The following is a 21,888-nucleotide window of genomic DNA, read 5'->3' as shown; positions in this document are numbered from 1 at the left end:
GTTCATGGATGGAGGTGGCAAAATAGGGATTTACCTAATCCTCTCCAGCACTACTAGCTCCTTGAGCAGATGTTTTCAATATAGACCACCCAGTGTACCTACTCTGTGCCAGGCATGCTGGGTACTGAACAAATGAGACACAGTCTTGTCTCCAAGGAGCCTTCAGCCAGTCTCAGTCATTGCTGGGAAAGGGCCAGGCACATGTGAGGCACTCAGTAAACGTGTGTAGAGCAGAAAGGCATGCCTAAGGCGCTGTTGGGAAGGAAATCTGCATGAGGTTGAAATGTACCCAGGGAAGAAGGGAGAGCCTGTACCATTTTATACTTAAAGTCTCTTGGCTAGATGGCCCCAGGAGAGAAAGGAGACTTTCTCCCATAGGTATTAATAACTTCTACCCAACTAATTTCCAGACACCCTGGCACCGAGGGGGCTGGTGCTCGGTTGCTCCCTCCAACTGAGGTAATTCGGGAGCGCAGGGGAAGTTGGGGGTCCTCGAGTTGTGCTTTAAGACCCTGAATTTAGGAGATGTCAGGTTGTCTGGGGTTTCTTAGACCAGAAGAAGGCCATCAGCTTGTAGGCAATCACCCTTCCTCCTCCGGATCTCTTATCCTCAGGTCCATGTTCAGATCCTGATCCAGAAGAAGGAGGGTGAGTGGGAAACCACCGGTGCCTATTGGGTGAGTGCTCTGATTCATAAGGTGACCCAGTGCAAGCCAAACCCCTTCCTCTTCTTTCCCTCCAACAGCTAAACCCCGGCTCCCCTCACCAGGGGTTTCTCCGGCTTAATTAGCACTTCCAGAACACCTTGCAGCCCACAGAGGAACAGTGGCTGAGTGCCATTAGGAATCTTTTTGCCATGAACCCACAGGCTGTCTTGATTTTTCACCAAAGGTGCTCCCAGATTCCCACAGCCCAGCCCTTCCCTGAGGAGCTCAGTGCTGAGGGTCTATCCAGGTCTTCCTCCTACTCCCACAAGGAACAGGCCTTGCTCAAGGCAGTGATGCCCTGTCTCCTCCTTTTCGCATCACTGAGCATCACTGTCAGATCATCTTCTCCCAGGACAATGGTTTTCTATAATCTTCTCTGATAGAGGAGCCCTGTGCCTAGTGTCAAGATCTCTCACAGTCTGGACCCCCAACACCCATCCTTCTCCTTATGTCCTTTTCCTGTGTCTCACCCCCTTGCCTGGCTCTTCCCCAGGTGGACACTGTCCTCCTGGCCCTCTGCCTGTCACCTGCAGGATCAGGCTTCAGTGTCCTCACTCCACCTTTTCTTTTCCGCCTGATCATTCATTCAACAGATTCTCATACAGTGAGTGACTACTACTATGGATAAGTTACGGTATTTGCTATATGAGGAGTGCAAAGAAGTATAAGATAACTTAAGCCAGTCTTTGTATACCAGGTGCTCTCAGGGAGAGGAACTGTGTTGTGGACAAATACACACAAGTCAAAGCAGCTCAGGGCAAATGCACCTGGCTTGGAGGAGTTCAGAGGAGGCAGAGTATTCCAAGGTACTCCATTCAGCCCATCCTTCAGTCCCTAGCAGAGGGACAGCCTCCTCCAGGAAGTTCTCCTGGATTACTCCAGGCCTCCATTTTTTGGAACGCTAATGCATATTTTATTAGATACAGTCTTAATGGTGTCTCTGTTTCTCAACTGTATTCTCTTCTCTTTGAGGGAAGGGACAAGCATTTTGTCAATTGGATTCAGTTTTCAGGTCCACAAACATCAACTGAATTCTCTCTCTCTTCTGTTCCTTAAATCCTTGTAAATGAGCATAGATTAGGTGCTCAATCAAGCCTAAAATTCTAGAGTTTTAGAGAAGAAAATTTTAAAAATATTTTTTAAATGTCAATATCCATACATGCTAATTATGAAAAACAAAGAACTCAAAACTGTCTCCAACAGGAGTAACTACTGCTAGGAGTTTGGAATGTATGTAGGGAGGAATCTTTTTTTTTTTAATAAATTTTTATTTATTTTATTTATTTATTTTTGGCGGCGTTGGGTCTTTGTTGCCGCGGGCCGGCTTTCTCTAGTTGCAGTGAGCGGGGGCTACTCTTGGTTGCGGTGCGTGGGCTTCTCATCGCGAAGCATGGGCTCTAGGCAAGCAGGCTTCAGTAGTCGTGGCACGAGGGCTAAGTAATTGTGGCACACGGGCTTAGTTGCTTCGCAGCATGTGGGATCTTCCCGGACCAGGGCTCGAACCTGTGTCTCCTCCTTTGGCAGGTGTATTCTCAACCACTGCACCACCAGGGAAGCCCCTGTAGGGAGGAATCTTAAAAGACCATCTAGTTCAGCACCCACATTTCACAGAGGACTTTAAGATGACTCTAATGCCTATGGTATTAAGTGATTTGCGGCAGGTCAGATATTGAGATAGCAGCATCATTTGGTGTTCTAGCATCCTTCTCCAAGAAAGTTGGAGGGGTAGTATGATATTCTGTACCAGGCAAATGTGTGAACAGTCTTAGATAGCTACATGGGTTCTGACAGTGCAGAGAAAAGAAGTATTAACACAATTAGATTGTAGAACTCTTGGCCTCCATTTCACATGCTTCACATTGGTCCACAGTCACAAAGCTCATTGTGACTGTGAAACAATAGGATTAATTGTGAAAACAGTACTTCTTTAAATTTTTGAAATTAGAATGGAAAATATGTTGAAATAGATGAGGGGGTGTAAATTGTATTAAATAGTAATTGTGTTCCAAGTCCAGGGACAGACAAGTGGCTTGGAAAGTCCGTTTTCCATATCAGAGGGACAGGTGGTGAGAAAGCCAGAGCCTGGGGCCGGTGATGAGACAGTCCCCAACCCAGTGGTGGATTTTCTCACCATTGTGTGCTCTCTTCCCTCCTAGCCTGCCTGGGGAGGGTCCCGGGGAAGCCCTAGGCTTAAGGCAGTGCTGTTACAGTCTTGAAACCTTACTGGTAAATGATATCACAGGTTGGTTACCCAGACCCAGATCGATAAACGACTCAGGCAGCGGATCGATCACATTTCCGGGGAGAATCTACCCTTTGTAACCTGCAGGGGGGCAGGTGGTTTATCAAAAGATAAGGCTCTGGCTTGAAGGATTTAATGCCGGCTCTTTCCCCACTCCTGTCTCCTCCTTGGAGGGCCTGGGCCGTAACAGCGGGGTAATAAACTACTTTTCATTAAAGAGATCTGGGGAATAGGAGTGGGAGGGGGCCGTAAAGGTGGGGACAGAAGGCACAAATCCGCTCCAAGACGGAAAGCCAGGGTGAGGGCGCGCTGGGTTCACTTCCCCCTGCCCCTCCTCCTTCCGAAGCCACCCTGAGTTTCCGTGCCCGGCGAAGTGGCCCAGCGCCGCACCAGGCCGCTGGCCGAGCTCTTGGCGCTCCGGCCGGGCTGCAGCCCCCTCCCCGTCGCCCCGGGCCCGGAGCCCCTCCCAGCGCGCTTCCCCTCTTTCCCTTCCCTTCCCTTCCCTTCCCGGTCCGGCCCTGCCTCCGCCTCCTGCGCGCACAGCCTCCGCCAGCGCCGAGCCCCCTGGAGCCGGAGCGCGGCGAAGGGGCGCCGCCGGCCCCTCCCCAGCGCGCTGACAGCAGGCTCCGGGGCCCCCGCCCCGTCCTCTCCCCGGCGGGACACACCCCCGCCCCTCCTCTGCTCCGCCAGTTCCCGCCGGACCCACCGGGCGGCGGAGAGAGCTGGCGGGCGAGCCGGAGAGCGGCGGAGGCGGCGCTGGAGGGAAGGGGCGCGCGGCAGGCCCACGGGGAGCCGCCCGGGCGCACGGAGTCCGCGTCCGCTCTCGACCGTCCCCGCTCCGCGGCCGTACCTGAGGGCGCCGGGAGTCCGGGCAGCGGCGCGCCGGACCGGGGTGGCGTGGGGGCCGGGGACCTGGGAAGCGGGAGAAGGAGCCGGAGCTCGACCAGGATGAGAAGGTGACGCCGCCGGGGGGCGCCACTCGCTCTGTGGGGGAAGATGCTCGCCTACTGCGTGCAAGATGCCACCGTGGTGGACGTGGAGAAACGGAGGAACCCCTCCAAGCACTATGTGAGTATCGCCCCTAAGACCCCCGCGGGGCCTGGCCAGGAACCCCCGAGGGCCCTGGGTGGCCCCTTGCCCTACCTGCGCTGTTGAGTCCCGGGGCTAATTGCTCACAGGGCAGCCTTCGGCGGTAGAGTTTCTTCGCAGGGCTGTGATCTCCAGGGAAGCCTTTTCTGACCTTCCTCCACTCCCCCCCCCCCCCACGCCCGTTTTCTTTTTTTGGCATTGGAATTGGCAAGTGGCTGCCCTTGTCTGTTACAACGGTGAAGTCATCTGTCCGCCTGAGCTTTGAAGGATGGTGGGGGGAGCGTTCGTCAAACCCTCGCTGGGAAGCTCCGTTGGGAAAGAGCATCTTCCCGGCCCTCCCTGGGGACTCGGGTCATTCACGCTCACACAGACCGAGATGCTTTCAGAGGCTTGACCTGGGGAAGGAAGCCTCACGCGAGCCTCCCACTTTTGCTCCGTTCTCTGCCTCCCCAGGCCTGGGTCTGGGAGCAGAGGGATGACGCCGCACCCCTGCCCCACCTCCACCTTCAGCCCTGAGCTTTGATTTCCTTCTTGTGTCCTTGTGTCCGTCGGTGTGAGGAGAATTGTGGCTTTTCCTTTTATCCCTCCTCTGGACATGACCCTTAACTGGGTTCATTTCCTCTTAAGTGATGCTCCATCTCCAGACACGAGGAGGCAAATGTTTGCTGTGGTCTCCGAGGAACAGCCGGCTGCCCCTCCCCCTTCCTTCTCCAAACTTAATGAGAAGGGGCTAAGGTTGATTGAGCCGAGCTCCTGGCCTGTGGGACGCGTCCCCCTTTCATCTCAGCCCCTCCTGTCTTCCCATCCTTCCCACAGTAAACTGTGTCCTTGACGCCTGAGAATGCCAGTCCTAGCGGCTTTGCTCCTGTTCTTGAGATAGAAGAGACAGACAGCAGGGCATCCAAAGCCGGAGGACTGCATCTTATTTGCAAATTAGTCAGTTAAAGGAGCATTTAGAATGCTCAAAGCATTAATTTTAACAATTAAAACAGGCTGTTGGTTGCTGCCCTGGACAGCACATTGATCTCTGAAATTCCTTGTTGGAAGGAGACTGGGATTTGTGTAAATGTCAGCCTCAGGCTACTCTTTCTGTCTTTATCCCCAGTGGCTCTGATCTTTGGGTTTCTTTATAGTAGAATAAATGGGCCTGGGCTCAGGTTGGGGAGGAGGTAAACCAAGGAGTCTGGTTCCTGATGGGACAGAGACGTGGGTGCTGGTGGGAGAGCTGTTCCTTTTGTGTTACTGGCTCAGCAAGCATCTTGCCCTGCCATTTCAAGAAAGCTCTTTTTGGAGGACTTTGGGTCACCATGTGGTCACCCTCCCCTGGGGACAGATGTCCATTTGCACATCCCAGCACTTATTACGAAGTCAGCTTTCCTAAGTTCTTTTCTCAAATGTTGCAGGCTAAGTTTTAGGGGTTCTTTTCTTTTTTTTTTTTTTTGTCCTGAACTTTTTTAATAAACATTTCGAATGTCATTTGGTTTTCTTATTATTCTTTTCTTGTTTGTTTGTTTGTTTTTTTGGCTGTGTTGGGTCTTCGTTTCTGTGCGAGGGCTTTCTCTAGTTGCGGCAAGCGGGGCCACTCTTCATCGCGGTGCGGGGCCTCTCACTATCGCGGCCTCTCTTGTTGTGGAGCACAGGCTCCAGACGCGCAGGCTCAGTAGTTGTGGCTCACGGGCCCAGTTGCTCTGCGGCATGTGGGATCCTCCCAGACCAGGGCTCGAACCCGTGTCCCCTGCATTAGCAGGCAGATTCTCAACCACTGCGCCACCAGGGAAGCCCCCTAGGGGTTCTTTTCTAGTCCTCAGTTAAGGTAGGCACTGCTTTCAACAGATGGCACTCTGTTCTGAGACCCAGGCAGGTGCCGGCTCTGGATTTTAGATGAAACATCAAATCTTAGCTTTGACCGACGATGTCCAAGATTACAGCTGTAGGATGCACTCCTGGTCAGGAGCGCTGCTAAAGCGACGGGGGGCCCGATGCAGACAGTGTTGAGAGGTGGCTAGTGCTGAGGCTCTGAGTTACAGGCTCTTGTTCAAAGCCTGGCTCAGATACTGACTAGCTATGCAGCTTTGGGCAAATTATTTAACCTCCGTGGGCCTCAGTTTCCTCATTTTTAAAGTGAGTATAATAATAGTATCTACTTCAGAGGGTTGTCTGGAGAATTAAATGAGATCATACATGCAAAGCACTTAGCGCAGTTCCTGGCACAAAAGAAGCACTCATTAAATGGTAGCTTGGCGTGATTCTGACTAAGAAAGCACTTTTGAAAAGCAGCTATTAATGGTCTGGCAAGAAGGAAGAGGGGTTTGGGGTTTTAAGATTGATAATAACTTGTTCTGTGTGAAAAATACAAAAGAAGTCCTGTCCAATTCCCTCAAAATGATCATTTCCTCCCTTTTTATGGACAGTGTTTTCTGGGACGTCTCCGCTTCCCGTGTAAGAATCAATGACGTTATGTTTGGGGCCGGGAGTGATGTCACTGAGCAGATGGGGCCATACAGAGCCCTGAACCCAGGTTGTGGGAAAACAGTTAAAGGAGAGAGTATTGTGTGTTATGGAATTGTGGAGCTGGCAGGGACCTGAGGACTCATGAGGCTCCACCCCCTCATTTTTACAGATGAGGAAACTGAGAACCAGATGGGATAAAGTCACTTGTGACACAGCTAGTCCCAGCACCTGGGTCTAACTGGCCTTCTGCCCATGTCATGGGTTGGGTTCATCGAAATACCGTAAAAGGCTGGTTGGGGTTGACGAGCCCAAATATCTGGTGATAGCAAGAGGTTCCTGCACATTTCGGGCATCAGTGCATAACATAAGGAGAGGGGGCCGATAATGGAAAGTGTCGGCAGCGCCGACAGGGCAGGAGGAGCATGCTGGGGAGGCTGTGCCTCTGGAGTTTCGGCCTTGACGTGGTGGACACCACACACCAGAAGGTCAGGTGTTCCGGGCAAGGCGCGCTGGTGTGGGTAGCTGGCAGGACACACTGCGCCCGAGTCACGTATGTTCTGGAAGCCCTTTACGCTGAAGAAGCATGGCTTCTTCCCGCCTCTCCTCCACTGGTGGTGAATTCTGAGTCTGCGGTTTGGCAAATTGCAGAGCAGAGCCGCTTTATGGGACGTGCACGTTAGCTGGAGCTAGCTGATGAGAGGCCTGGGGCCCAAGCAGGAGGGGCCCTGCTGGCCCCAGAATGCTGGGAACATACTGCAAAGGTCTTCTCAGGACATCCAGCCAAAGGCATGCTTGTCCCCGTGATGTGGGGGAGCTGCCTGGACACTGAGGGTCTTGTGTTTTGGTCTGTTTATGAAAGGCAGGCAAGTGACCTCCACCATTTGAGTGGTGCTGTCAGCCCTTGGCTTCCTTCCCCTCTGTGAAGCCCCTGCTTGGGGTACGTTTGGGGAAGATGGGCAGCTGCTGCTTAGGCCAGGCTCCCTGCATGGAGCTGGGCTCCTCTCTTAGCTTTTATGAGCTGCCCCTGGGGAGACCTTTAGGTAAACTGTCTTTGGCCTCAGACCACTTGTCTTTCAAATGATCCTGATGGTGCTGGTTGCAAACTGCAGACACCTTTGAAAACTTTCCATAAGGATTGAGTTCCAGTTCACACAATCCTTTGTACCCACAAGCATGTGTAGGTGTATGTCAAGTCATTTGGTGTTGGAGAGGAGCTCGTGCATCTAAAACAAAAAAGAAATTGTTTGGATTTGGGAGGCATTGTGCTTTCACAGTCTTTTCCTTTCCTGATTGTTTATTTCAGACAAATATCCGTCACGAGTGCTCTGATCCTCTACAGGACTCTTGAGGGAACGCAGATAGTAGCCAGTGTCAGCAGTTGTCATCGCTGGGGCCAAATGCTTGGCGCGCATGATTTCATGTAATTCCTACAGTTCACCGAATGTCTTTGATTCCTTTATACAGATGGGTGAACTGAGGTTAGAGGTTGCCCGAGGTCTCCCAGTTAGTACAAGGCAGGCCTGGGTCAACTCAGGTCACTTTACTTCCAGAGGAAGCTATGAACCTACAGTGAGGCCCTTCTCCTCCACTGGAGTCTGGTTGGGGAGACCAGGCTCAGGTATACATGATGAGAGAGCAGTGCCACGTGGTATCTGAGGACTGGCTCACTGTGTGGGACGTGCACCTTGTGTCCTGGAGGTGAGTGTGTGACGGGTGATGGAGGAGGTCACTGTGAGGCAGGGGGAGTGGAACAAATCCAAGATGATATCTGCTCCCCAGTGATGCTTGTGATAAATGAAGGATCCACCCTGTGGAAATAATACATTCTCCTGTGCGTTTAGAGCATTGCAGGTTTGGGTCTTGGTCCTGGGAGCTACATTTTTAGGAATTGGCCCCAGGCCCATTCTTTTCTCTGCCCTTCATTTTTCCTTAAGCCCTTAGAGGATCCAGCCCCATGAGAGGAAGTGTGTGCAGCTACAGTACGGAAAGGATCTTCTCAGGCCAGTCCCACTGTGGAATGAGTGGTGGTGGGCAGATCAGGGTTTGAATCCCACCTCTGACTCTTCCGAGGTGTGCAGCCTGCAGCCAGTCACTGTGGGTCTCAGGTTCCTCACCTGGAACCTCACAGGGATTTGGGGAAATTGATCTGAGATAATTTGGGGCAAAGCTTCTACTTAGTACCTGGCCTCCATCATGGGTACTCAACATATACTAGCTTCCATCTGGTCCTCCTTATCACCAAAACACTTGAGTACATTTAGGATCAAATAGGTGAAGCTGTGAGAGAAGGAAAGACTAAGGCAAAAAAGGAAGGCCCAGCTGTTCATAGTCTGATGGGAAAGTGGGCTACATGCCTCGTGGAAAACACCCAACATAGGAGAGAAGCACATAAACAAGGAGCAGCTGTTCAGACCTGGAGAGCTTCCTGGAGCTGCCCTAGTGATAGCTTCCTGGTAGGCTGGGAAGGAGAAGGGAAGGAACTTGTGTTGGGGGAGAGGAGTAGAGAGGTGTTGCAGGTAAGGGCAAGGTCAAATCGTATCCTAGCCCCAAGGTCAGTGCAACACATGGGTTAGCACTCTTGCCTGCTCTCTTTCTCTCTGTCTCTGTCTGTCTCTCACACGCAAGAACAGTTTCTTCTTCTCCAAGGAGGGAAGTGATCTAGGGGTGATTCACAGGTCTGACAAGGATTCCTGCTTATGGAACAACCGACCACATCCTTCAAGGCTGCTGGAAGAGGGAGCACAGCCAGCCGTTTATCATGGCCCTCTTTAGAGCCGAGTGAGGGTTTGGGGGGACACATCAGGATTGGAATCACCATGTGTGGTAGCAGGCAGAGGGGAGGCGAAGGGAAGGGAAAAATAAACCTATTTGATGTCATAGGAGACCGGTTCCAGCTCCAGAAATATAAGCGCCAGCTGCTGCATTTTCCAAAGATATATTCCGAGGCCAGCGTGAGTTAATCGCCAGTGGAGACAGTGAATTAGAGCAGTGTTGTTAGGACTTATGACTTGGGGGTTTGCACAGCGGTCCCTGGAAATTGCCTTCTGATTTCCTCAGCCTGAGTCACTGACCAGACTATTTCTTGGCCAGAAAAAGTCTAACAGAAAACTCTATTCTCTTTTGCCTCCTTATTAAATAAAATAAAACAAATAATAGAGTTATACATACGGTAGTCACACTTCTTTTGAGTTCTGAGAATCCGGGAAAGGGATCATGGGTTAGGACAGTGAGCCAGGGAGAAGGAAGGACAAGGGGTGTGTGTGGGAAATGAGGTGGAGATACTGGCTTTGGAAAGAGGTTCTGAGCCAGGGCCAGAGGTGCTCTCTGCCATGGCCGTTGCCAAAAGTAATGGAAGAGTCCGGGAGAGTGATGAGCATTTGAAGCGGTGATTCCCAGAGCTGTGAGTGACTTCATGCTCAGGCCGGGCTGCTGCTACCTGTAGTGGAGTCGGGGGAAAGGGGGCACGGTGGGGGGGAGGGGGGAGGGGGGACTGGGGGAGGGAGGGGGGACGGTGAGCCACAAGCAAGCCCCTCTCATGCCCCCGAGTAACCTCCAGGCAGGTCACATCAGCGGCAGGTGCTGCGCAGAGTCCAGCGAGGATGTCGAGGTGCAGGGGGAAGGGAAGGAGCCCGTCTGTGAGTACCTACTGTGTGCCAGGCAGTGCAGAAGAGACCCTTCAGAGGGGGTTTTACTTAAGCATCGTAACAATCCCATGAAGCAGGTAGGTGTTTTTATCCCCACTTTACAGGTGTGGAAATTGAGGCCCAGAGAGTTTATGTGAGTCTCACTCAGTGGCAAGGCCCTGGCCTCTGACACCTGAGTCTGTGAGCTTGTTACTTTCTTCCCCATTAGAGCTGGGTCAGTGAGAGAGGGGTATGAAAATAACTGAGGAGTCCGGGCAGCACCTCCTGAGAGGATGGCAGCACCTCCTGAGAGGAAGGCTCTGTTGTTGGGGAGTCCCTGGGCTCTGGTATCCCTGGGCCAGAATCCTGTCTCTACCACTTACTACGTGGGACCCGGTGCAAGTTACTTCTCTCTCTGTGCCTCAGTTTCCTCATCTGTTAAAAACAAACAAAACAAAATGAGGGGAAAATAGGACCTAGCTCAAAGGGCTGTGCTGAAGGGTAAACGAGTTAATAAATGTCAAGACCTTAGAACAGTACCTGGCACATATTAGGTGCAACATAGGGATTTGTTCTAATACTGATTAAGTCCTGAAGCTTCAGAAGGGGGAGCTCTCTGTGAACTGGAGTTTTCAGGGAAGACTGGCTGGCGAAGGCAGGCTTCACGCTAGGCCTTGAGGAGTAATTAGGATTTGGATGGGAAAGAGTAGGATTTAGGTGGGAAAAAGAGGAGAAGGGCATTCCAAGAAAGGGAAAAACAAAGGTGCCGGAGGCGGGACGTGCAAAGAAAACGCGGACAAAACCCAGGTGGGGCAGAAGGATGGGGAGGAAGGGTAGGCTGGCTTCTGAGGGTCTCACATGCCAGCCGAGGGAATTCAGAGTTTATTGTTACACCTCCGCACCTTCTGTTCCTCCCAAGGATTGCAGGGGAAGGGGAGCTGATTGTCACTGTGGGTCCCTTCTGGTGGGCCCCAGAGCTGGCTCTAGGATTGTCGTTGCAGCCGTGGTGGGAACAGAGCTACATGGAACCGTTTCTGTAGCTCTGCGTTGAGGACTCTTTTTTTTTTTTTTTTAACATCTTTATTGGAGTATAATTGCTTTACAATGGTGTGTTAGTTTCTGCTTTATAACAAAATGAATCAGTTATACATATGTTCCCATATCTCTTCCCTCTTGCGTCTCCCTCCCTCCCACCCTCCCTATCCCACCCCTCTAGGTGGTCACAAAGCCCATTTGCGTTGGGGACTCCTTAGCTGCAGGCCCAGCCCAGCCCCTCTCTGTTTATAGCTCTTACTCCGAGGGGTCAGGCTGCCTCATAAAAGTTGATTGCACCCCAGAGGTCTTGGGGAGGGAGGGCGGAGGGGGGGGAGGGGAATAGCAAGGAGTGAGGCGTCAGCTGCTTTGGGCCACATCCGTGGAGGGCCCCGCTGGCAGGGCCTGAGGTCACGGTGCAGTCATTTCCACCCCCAACCGCAGCGCTGCCGCTAAAGCACCCCAGTGGCAAGAGAGAGGAGACCCCGTCCTTGGAGGGTCTGGAGGCTAATACCAGACAGCTTGCTGGGAGCCCCGGATGAGGTCTCAGTGTTACCTGGAACTTTCAGGCCAACGTTGTCTTCTACTTCAGCATCTCTGAACCTGTTTTAGTTATAAAGACAGTGCTTCAAACCACCTCTTCATTTATTTAACCCTCACTCCACTGCCAGATATTCCAGTAAGCCTGATTCTTTAGGGAGAATGTAATAATAAAAATAACAGCTAACAGTTCTGAATGCTTTCTACGTGCTGAGTTTTACATGGACAGTCTCAAAGCAGCCCGCCGAAGCATGTAGTTACCGCTGGCATCCATGTCGTGCAGGCGAGGACGCTGAGGCCCAGAGAGCTTAAGGGAGTTGCCAAACACCACACAGCTAAGAAGCTGCGTATGGAGAGGCGCCTGCAATGACCCAGGCCTGCTGACTCCAAAGCTGGCCTTGTCCCCATAGAAGCCTCGCAGCCAGCCCTCCATTACATGCCACACCTGGGGAGACCGGGCCCCAAGGAGATTCCACCTGAGGCCTGGCTGGTTGGCTTCTCAAGGTGTGAGACCTTCCACATGTCGTCACCTTCCCCACTTGATCTCCATTTGCCCATCCAGTAAATGGGCTGACTGCTTCCTTTCTGCCTTGTAGAGGGGAGGGTGGAGAGGAAAGCTGCTTTGGAAAATGCTGAGCCCAGAGAAAATAGCTATGTGAAGGGGTCCTAGATCCCTCAATCTGGTTTCCTAATCATTTGTGAAGGGGATGCTTTACAAAAAGAAGCTTTTCCTGATGCCAGGGAATTTTTAGACAAGGTTTCCTTGCCATACTACGCCCCCTGAGAAGCCTATAGCCAGGGTTGACTCAGGACCACTTTAGGCCCCCAGTGAAGATGTTTTCTAGAAAACCACCTCTGGGAACTACGCTTTGCTTCTTTCCAAGCCTGTCAGTTTTGTGAATGGAAGAGACGGAGCTATTTCCAGTCCCATCTGTCCCGGCTGTTACCTGGGGGGAGGAAGTGACATCCAGGGGGCTGAGCTAGCAAAGGGGAAACAGCTGTGCTTTCTGCCCCTCCCTCGGCTGCTTTCTCTGGCCCTTTGCTGTCATTTCCCTTTGCCTGTGAGGAAGCCACCCTCCCTAGGCCTGGGAGGAGGTGGGCAGTAGGGTTGGGGCAGGATTCCTTCCTCTGTGTGTGTCAGTGCAGCATAAATTATGCAGTGGGACGTTTTGGGCCCTCCAGTCTGTCTCTGGACTCCCTGGAGTGTGAACCAGACCTGACAACAATTGATCCCTCAGGGAGTGGGGGTGGGGTGCTGCCCAACATAGTGAACTTTCAGGGTCAGGGATGGCGCGGGCGTGGGCCGCTCTGTATCTCTGCCTATCACTGCGTGGTCCCCAGTAGAGAGCCTTGGCTGTTTTCCTTTTTCCAGGACTATTCTCACTCAGTAACAAAGGAGACCTTGACCTCTATTACATGGGCACCATTATCGTAACAGCTACCACGTATTGAATCCCTATTTTGTGCTAGGCCTCTTGTTTATGATCTCTGGTCCTGACACAGCCCTGAAGGTATGCATTTTTAACCCCATTCTATGCATATGGAGACTGAGGTTCAGAAAGTTGAGGTTGCATTGTTAGTCAAGCACAAAGCCAGGTGTGTTCGGGGCCCTACCCCCAGGCGGTGCCTGTTTCACACTGTCACTGTGACTTGCACATTGGTCCCTCTCCTGGGCTGCCCCAGGTTGGGGGTTGGGGAGCTTCTGCCGGCCCAGCGCATAGTCCTCCTGGGGAATAGTGTTCTTTGTGGAGAGAGCCTGCCTTGCTGGCTTTGCCCACCTAAGGGTTCTGAGCGTGAAGGGATTGTCTCTGCTGTTTGAAGCGGCTGCTTTGTAAACTCTTTCATGGTAGGCCCCATTCTGACCCAGCTTTATTCCGTTTCCTGATGGCCCAGACCCAAAGGGCTATTTTAAGGGCCTTGCCTGTGTGGGAGAATTTCTCTTTGTAGCAACAGAGAGGGAGGCCTGGCTGGCCTGGCATGGTGCTGGCAGTGGGGCTCTGAGAGAGCGAAACTCTTTCCTGAATTCTGCCTCCTGGGCAGAATTCACTGGGCTCTCAGCACAGGGCCTGGCACCCGGAAGGGACGCGGTCACTTGTCAGTGAGGGTAGGACTTCCAGAGGTGGCCGCCCAGGGATTTCTGCTGGTCTAAGCCCCAGTGGCGTGGCAAACTGATCCTTCTCTCGCAGAGTTGAGGCCTGTAATAGGACAATGTCTGGACTTTGGTTTCAAGCCGGGGTTAATTATTTACTTTAGTCATCGCTCATTGGCAACTGGAGAAAAGCAGCCTCATTTTCCCCACGATTGCTGGTTGTGGCAGCTCCTGGGCAGGGATAGTGGGGAAGTTGAGTCGGAGAATGTGAGTGGAGCCCTTCTAGGTGCAGGCACGGGGCTAGGGCTTCTCATCCACCGTCTTCTTTAATCCCCACTGCCACCCTGAGCATCACCCCTGTTGCATAGCCAAAGAAGCAGGGGCTCAGGGAGGTGCAGCACCTTGCCCCGCATCACATGGCCATGAACGGTGAAAGCCAGGGTCTGAACCCAGGTCTCTGCAGTGATGAAAGCCCGCGATGGTTCCACTGTGCTCCCTGCAGATTTGATGGATTACCCACCCCACAAAGGTTAGGTTGCTAGGTAGGAGTACTCCTCTTTTTTCCCTGCCCTCAGCTGGAGGCATCCACACCTATCAAAACTAGCTGCACTGGGTTTTTCTCTACACTCTCTGCCCTCCCTCAGACTCTGGTCTCCGCGGCTGTATTTCTCCCTCTGCTGCACGCACCCATGGGAGTCTCGTCCCTGATCTGTGGCTGTGCTAGGGTATGGAACGCTGACAGCACTGCCCTGGGCTTAAGAAAGGAAGTCAGCCCAAAGGGCATATGCACAGTGGGCCTTCCCTTGGAAGGCTGGGGCCCTGCAGCTTTATAGTGGCTTTGTCTCCCGAGAGCTTCCCAGAGAGGCTGGGAGACTAGGAAGCACATCACGTGGGTCCCTGATAAAACTTCAAGGGTCTGGATTAAATCCCGGTCATCTGCCCACACTGACCTTCCCCCAGAGCCCCTCCATTAACATGTGATGTGGTTGGAGCTGGTATTTGGGATCAGATAACAAACCTCTTGCTACCTAGAATGGACCCCTAGCAAGGTCTGGCCTCTATTTTGGGATTCAAATTTTTATTCCCCTTGATCTCGTGTGTCCAGAGGCACTTTTAAAAGCCTGGTCCTTCAGAAGCTCCAGCTGCTGGGGGTTCTACGTCCTGTCCCCAAAGATGGTGGCTAGCACGGCACTGTGGTTGGGAGCAGGGAGCAGTTAATTTCCCAGGCACTTTCAGCCTGCTGCTTGCTCAGGCTAAACGAGGCTCTGGCAACTGGAGCTATAGCCCCCGAGAGGGCCTCAGGTGGCAGCAGCTGGAAGTTGAGGGCAAGAGGATGGGAGCAGAGCACCGACTCCCCTGATACATGGGCTCAGGCTCTGAAGCCCTTACTACCTTGTTTCACTTGTTCAAATTTCTTCCCTGCCATGGGCCTCAACTTTCTAATCTGTAAAATGAGAATAATAGTAGTAATAACAACAACACTTGGCCCATTTGGTTGTTACTCCACATGGTGCTGGGGACATGCCTGGTGTTCAATGGATGGTAGCTGTGGTTATTATTATCTTGGTCATCCTTCATGGTTTTGCTTAGTTTCTGCTACCTCCCAGAAGCTTCCAAGACTTCTCATCTTACGATGTCTTCTGTCTGTGAATTTTTGCAAAGTTTATTGTTTTAGCCTCTCCTGTAACTCTTACCAAGAATGACTTTGGGTTGCTCAGTTTGGGGCAAGCCTGTGTCTCCTGTTCCTGATTGATGGAAAAGCCCATTGTGGGGTGGACTTTAATCTGATGCTTATTTGTATTCATTCATTCATTCATTCAATCAATCAATCAACACTTGAATGTCTACTCTGTGGCACTGGGAACACAGCAGGACAGATAAAACTCCCCGCCCTTTTGGAGCTCACATTCTGATAGGGGGAGGGAAATAATAAACAAAACTGGTGAAATATGTAGTGTGCTGGATGGGGGATAAATGCTGTAGAGAAAACTAAGCGAGGTGAGGGAGACAGGGAATGGCAGTGGTGATGGGAGTTGCTGTGCTGTTTTATAGAGTGTGGCCAGGGACAGCTCCCCTGTATGGTGACTTTTAAGTAAGATCTGAAGGAGGAGAGGGAGTGAGGCCTGTGGATATTTGGAGCAAAAATGGTTGAGAGAGAGGGAACAGCAAGTGCTAAGGCCCTGAGGTAGGACTGTGCCTCTAGCCTTTGCAGAGAAGAGCAAGAGGCTGGTGTGGCCCAGTGGCATCAGCAAGAGGGAGGGCAGTGGGCAGTGAGGTCAGGCAGCTAAAGAGCTCAAGTTGTGCCTGTGTTCCTCCCAGCACCAGGCCGGGTGCTCTGCTCAGCAATGAGGCGTCCTCTTGACTTGCTGAAGACAGAAACTGGTCAAAACACAGCTGGAGAGGTCGCTCTGGGGACTGTTTGGGGTTTGACCCTGACCCCGCCAAGAGGGATTCTGTGGGGAAATACAGCCTCCATCAGCAACGGCTTGGATAGCACCTGAGGACCCCGAAGGTAGCACACGTCTTAGGGAGTTTCACTAACTGAACATTAGTTTTATACCTACTGTGTGCAAGGCACCAATGCTGAAAGCAGTCCCTCCAGCTGGGAGCTAGAGGGTGGGGAGCTCCTGCAGAGGCAGCAGCCTCCGTATCCTTTCATCTTTAAACTCCCTCCCTCATGCTAGCTGACGGTCTGGATCACAGTAGGGCCTTGAGCAGTGAAATAAATCTGTAGACGAAGGCTTTATCCTATTAAACCCCCTTCCTCCTACCCCACTCCTACTTTTTAAAGAACCACAGCTTTTAACTTACAATTGTGGCAGTTGGTCATTTGAAATGTAGAATGTATATTCCTATCATTATAATACTGTAAATGGTGGTAAGATTCTCAGGCCATTCCACCAAAACCTTACTCATCCATGGAGTAGATGGAATTATAGCACCAAGAGCCAGATGTCTCTAGTTCACCTATATCACGGGCTAGCCTGGGAACTTAAATTCCGTGTGTAACAGCCAGGGGAACTGTCCTCCAGTGTTCACAGTGAGAAGGAAACTTCCAGGCTGACTGATGATGGTGATGATGTCGATGACGATGTTGATATTAGGAGCACAAATTATGTGCCACCCATTCCATTCTTCTAAGCACTTTACTCTTTACAACAACCTGACTGATGAAAAGAGCACTCTTTTTTTTTTGCGGTACGCGGGCCGCTCACTGTTGCAGCCTCTCCCGTTGCGGAGCACAGGCTCCGGATGCGCAGGCTCAGCAGCCATGGCTCACGGGCCCAGCCGCTCTGCGGCACGTGGGATCTTCCCGGACCGGGGCACGAACCCGTGTCCCCTGCATCGGCAGGCGGACTCTCAACCACTGCGCCACCAGGGAAGAGCACTCTTATGGTCCTTACTTTATTGATGAGAGAACAGAGACACAGGTTAATTTACCAATGGCCATAAGCTAGGAGGAGGCAGGGCTGGGGTCCAGAGCCAGGCAGTGGGGCTCCGAAGTCCTTCGGGAAACCTCTTACGTCCTGACCTTCCAGGGAATCCTGCCAGCCCGCCTGCCACAGCCTAGCCTGGCCGTCCACAGACCTCAGTTAACAAGTGTCAGAGTTGGGAACCGAAGCCACTGGTGGAAGGCAGGAGCGGCCCCTCTTTGTTCCTGAGACAGGAAAAGCCATTTGCTCCTGGAGCCTGACACTGCAGGGGGTGGGTTTGCCGGGCATGGTTGCCTTCCTGGGCCATTTACAAGTCCGGCACTTGCGGCTGGGGTGGGGAGCACTGTATCTGTTGGTGGAGAGGCCAGATTAGAGCGTCTGGCAAGATGTTTCTGACACCTAGGCCATTCAGCTCAGCCAAGCTCAGCAGGTGACCAGGGATGTTGCTTTAGCTGGGAGGGGGCACCCTTCCCATTCTGCCCTGTTCAGTTTATTGTGAGAATGAGCTGGGCCTTAACCATTCCTTCCTCTCTCCCTGGGCCCCAAAATAAACAGCAGCTGTTGGCTGCATCGTCTGTCGGCTGCCAGTCTGTCAACAGCCCGTAGCGCTCGTTTGCCCCGCTCTTTGGGTTTAATGCCATGGGGCATTGGGGACCCTACAGAGCCTGCCTTGCTGGCCAGCTGGTGTGCCCTGGCATGCCCTCTCCCAGGCAGTGCTGGCCTGTTGGCCGCACACTGGCATTGTCCCCTCGTGCCCTGCAGGGAGGCAGGTCCTCATGGTGGTCACAAACTCAGGCTCCAGAGTGTGACATCGGTTCTGCTCCTGGCTCCGCCATTTAGCTGGTGACCTTGGGCAAGCGGCCTAACTCTGAGCCTATTTCCTTCTCTGTAAAACCCGGCCATGGGTTCTAGATCCTGGTATCCTGTGAGGATTGAGACCAGGGCTATCAAGGCAGTGCTGTCTGGCTTCTGCCGTTGAAGCCAGACTGGCTAATCTGAGTCCTCCCTTTGCCACTCAGCAGCTTTGTGCCCTCGGGGCAGGTGCTGGAGTTCTCCCCACCTAGGTTTTCTCATCTGTACAACGTGGATAATGAAAGCATCTCCCAGGCTGGTGGTGAGGATTAAATGAGCTGTGCCAAGCACAGAGTAGGAGCTCAGTGAATGGAATAACATGTGCTCCCTTTGACAGATAAGGCAGCGTCCCCCAAAAGAGTCGTCCACAGGCGCACATCCGAGCGCTAACAGGATTACTCCTCCCCTAACCGTTGTATCTGACTTGCTTGGCTTTGTTTCTACGCTGTGTTCAGAACTTCCACCTGAGGGGCTGGGGGTTGGGGGGCGGTACCGTAGAACTGGTTATAAAGCAGGACGGAGGCATGAGAAAGGAGAGCTGGGACTTCTGTTCTACTTGGCAGTGGTTCTGCTGATGTAACATAAGAAATGGGAAGAAGACTGGGTCCGAGGCCATGGACTGCCTTCAGCTGCTGGGCAGATCCCCTGTGGTGTTGACCGGTTTTCTCTGCTGACGTGTGAGCCCCAAGATGTTCTTTCATGTGATCTCCACAACGTCCCCGTGGGCCAGCCTGCCTTGGCTCCGTACTCTGGGAAACCCTTGTGTTCTTTGGCTGTTCCTTGCAATTACCCTCCCTTGTGGAAAGCTTGTACTGGGAACCCCCTTTAGAGCATCCAGACCCCAAAGTCATCATTCTCAAAAAGGGAAAAAAAGGCACTTGACCCCAATTGTGTTGAACTTCAGTGCTACGTGCCGCTGTGGGCACACCAACCCCCCCGGTAAAGAGACCCTCACTCAGCAGGGAGCATTTGCACTGTCTCCCCAGGAGCCTGGTCCTTAAACAGGTGGCTGGGCCAGCTGTCTTGTCTCCTCCATGCTGCTCTTAGCCAGTTCTTGCCCCAGGGGAGAGGTCAATGGCAGTTCCATTCCCAACATTCAGGGATGACCCTTTCCGATAGACTTGTGGGGAGAATGAGTCTGCGCTTTCGAGAGGAATGTGGCAAAGTAGTTTAGAGCAGGGGCTCTGGAACCAGATTGCCTAAATCCAAGTTTCTCCTCTCCCATTTACTTCTGTGTGACCTTGGGCAAGTCACTTAGCCTCTCTGTGCTTCAGTTTCCCGTTCTGAAAAATGGGGATAATAATAGTACCTTCCTCACAGGATCGTTGGGAGGATTCAATGAGAAAGTGATGATAAAAGCACTTATAACAGTGCCTGGGGCAGAGTTAGTGCCACCTTAGGGTTACTGTTGTTATCTGAGCTGGCAGGGCAGGTGCAGTCGGCTTCCTATCAGCCCAGGCCTGACGGATATATATATAGAAGCCTCGAGAAGATGCCTGGGGTTTGTGACAGAGGCATCTGGGATGGAGCTTGTGGCATGTTCTAGAGGAAGGGGGTGTGAAGATTCAGACAAGTGTTCCAAAGCTGACTCCACCATTTCCTAGCTGAGTGCCGCCCGCGAGTTGCTGACCCCTCTCAGCTCAGTTTCCTCAGCTGACTGTGCCCACGCCTTCCTCGTAGGGTCATTGTAAGAACCCAAGACAGGGTACAGCATCTCGTAGTCACTCTCCTTTCCTTTAAATGGTGGCCATTTAAACAGCCTCGTGGTTTTGCAAGGGGACCAGGGGGATGGTCAGTGGGCTCCAGCCTGACCTTTCTGGCTGGGAGCCTTGAATTACGCTCTTTCCACGCCTCTCCCCTCATGAGCAGCCTCTGGGTGTTTATTGCAGCAGGGCTGCCCATGCAGAAGGTGACGGTGCCTCCTGCTGGTACCATCAGTATCCCAGGTTGTCAAGCTCCTCACAAACAGTCTTGCTGCCTCTGAGGGACCTGCTAAGAAGGGCTGTAGGTCTCCTTCCTGTTTCACAGATAGGAAAGGCTCAGAGAGGCACATGACTTCTGTGATTGTGGAGGACACCGTCGATGCCCCGCCCCATATGCCCTGGGCTCACCTGAGTTCACCTGCAGCGGTTTCCAGCGTGCTGGCAGCTCCCCTCCTCGAGTTTTCCCCACTGTCACCTCTCCCTGCCTCACTTCTCTGGGCGAGGGCTCCCTCCAGCAAGGGCACCACGGGAACTTGCTCTACCCAAGCAGGTGCAGCTGAGGAAGGCCAGGGGAGGGGGCGGAGGTGAGTTGTCATTCCGTCATCCTATCATCCCAGGGAGTTGATATCTCAGCTGCCTGCTCTCCACTGGGACAATTCGGAGGTGATTTCCAGCCAGAACCTCAGAGGATCCCCAGCAGGACTGAGCCCCAATGCCCACAGCAGTAAATTGGCCATTAAGTACCCTTTATCGGCCTTTATCCTTTCCTGGTCTCGCTCTCCATACTTCCTCACTTGGGATTCCGGGAATCATCTCCCTAATAAACAGCCTGTACCCAAGGCCTTGTTTCAGGGTCTGCTTTGGAATGAACCCAAACCATGATAGCAAACTCCTCCTTCCAGCAAGTGGTGGAGCGAGGACTGAGAACCTCTGTCCGTGACTCAGTTCCCCAGGCCGTGCTGTCTTTCTGGAGGTTCCTGGGGTTCTTGTTATAGAAGAGTCAGGATCCTTGTTTGATACAGGTTTTTTTAAGGTAATAAGAGGCAGGAGTCATTGTGGACAGGGCTGAAGAATACTTGATCAATACAGCAGCTTCTGGGGGCCTCATCAGAGAAGGAGCCCAGTCAATGCAAACATGACGGAGAGAAGCTGGGCCTTGGCCACGTGGGAATCTGACCTTGTATAAACTTGCCTCAGGAAAGAAATAAACAAACAAGGGACTTATGGATAAATAGAAATCTAGTATCTTTATCCATCATAGGTCAGGCTGGGAGGAGCAGTGTAAGTGTCTGAGGAAATGAGGTCAGGGGCTGCTGGCCTCTGTGCCCAGGTACAAGGTGACATAATGTGAGCAAGACACTGTCGTTTGTATCTGCTGTAATCTGGCTAGTTGGCGGGGAGTTAGGCATTACGAACATTAAAGCTTCTTGTGATAGTGTTTGAAATTGTGGTGAGACTGGGTGTCCTTATAGAGGGTGAAAGCATCTTTAAGAAAATAGAAAAAAGGAGAGAGTGTGTGTGTGTGTGTGTGTGTGTTTGCATGTAGAATGCATGTGTATTTGGAGATGTGTAATGTCTGTGTGTGTGTTTGGGTGTGGTGTGTTATGGGGGGTGTATTTGGGGATACGTGTGTGTGTTGCAGGGTGTTTGGGGATTATGTCTGGGTGGTGTATTAGTATATGTTGGGAGTGTGTGTTTATATGTGTGTGCATTTTGTGTGGTATGTGTATGTGTGTGTGTATGTGTGTGGGGTGTGTGTGTGTGTGTGTGGTATGTGTGTGTGTGTGTGTGTGTAGTACAAGCTGTTGGGTCATTGTCCATCAGGCATATTCCTGGGGCCATCTTTTATCCTTGAGAACTCCTTAGGTCAGGCTAGGGGGTCCCAAAATACTTAGATTTTAGTATAAAATGGAATCATAGACCCTCACATATACTTACCCTAACTACCTTTTCTCCTTTCCTCCAGTGCCTCTTCTGAGTCAGGCAGGTTTACACAGACCTCATTTCACTCTCACAAAAGAAAGATGGTATTACTCCCATTTTTGTAGGCAAGGAAACTGGGAATTGGGGAGGTTAAGTCACTCACTCAAGGTGACACAGCTAGTAAGTAGCAGAACTGGGATCTG

The 21,888-nt window shown here is 52.1% G+C and overlaps 1 protein-coding gene across 9 annotated transcripts in view; it reads left to right on the top strand.

The window, feature by feature from the left end:
* The first annotated feature begins 3,649 nt into the window (after nucleotides 1-3,649).
* Nucleotides 3,650-21,888, top strand: part of SH3PXD2A (SH3 and PX domains 2A) — a 249,237-nt gene continuing 230,998 nt past the window's right edge. For all 9 annotated transcript variants that reach the window (XR_004346123.1, XR_004346121.1, XR_004346119.1 and 6 more), the window contains exon 1: nucleotides 3,650-4,017. Coding sequence is in view for 2 of the 9 variants with exons in the window: in XM_032607673.1 (XP_032463564.1) it covers nucleotides 3,946-4,017 (72 nt within the window). In the remaining 7 variants the exon portion in view is untranslated. The remainder of the gene's footprint in view (nucleotides 4,018-21,888) is intronic.

This window comes from Phocoena sinus, chromosome 16, assembly GCF_008692025.1.
Source record: "Phocoena sinus isolate mPhoSin1 chromosome 16, mPhoSin1.pri, whole genome shotgun sequence".
Taxonomy (NCBI): Eukaryota; Metazoa; Chordata; class Mammalia; order Artiodactyla; family Phocoenidae; genus Phocoena; species Phocoena sinus.
This window is presented reverse-complemented; position numbering and strand designations above follow the sequence as displayed.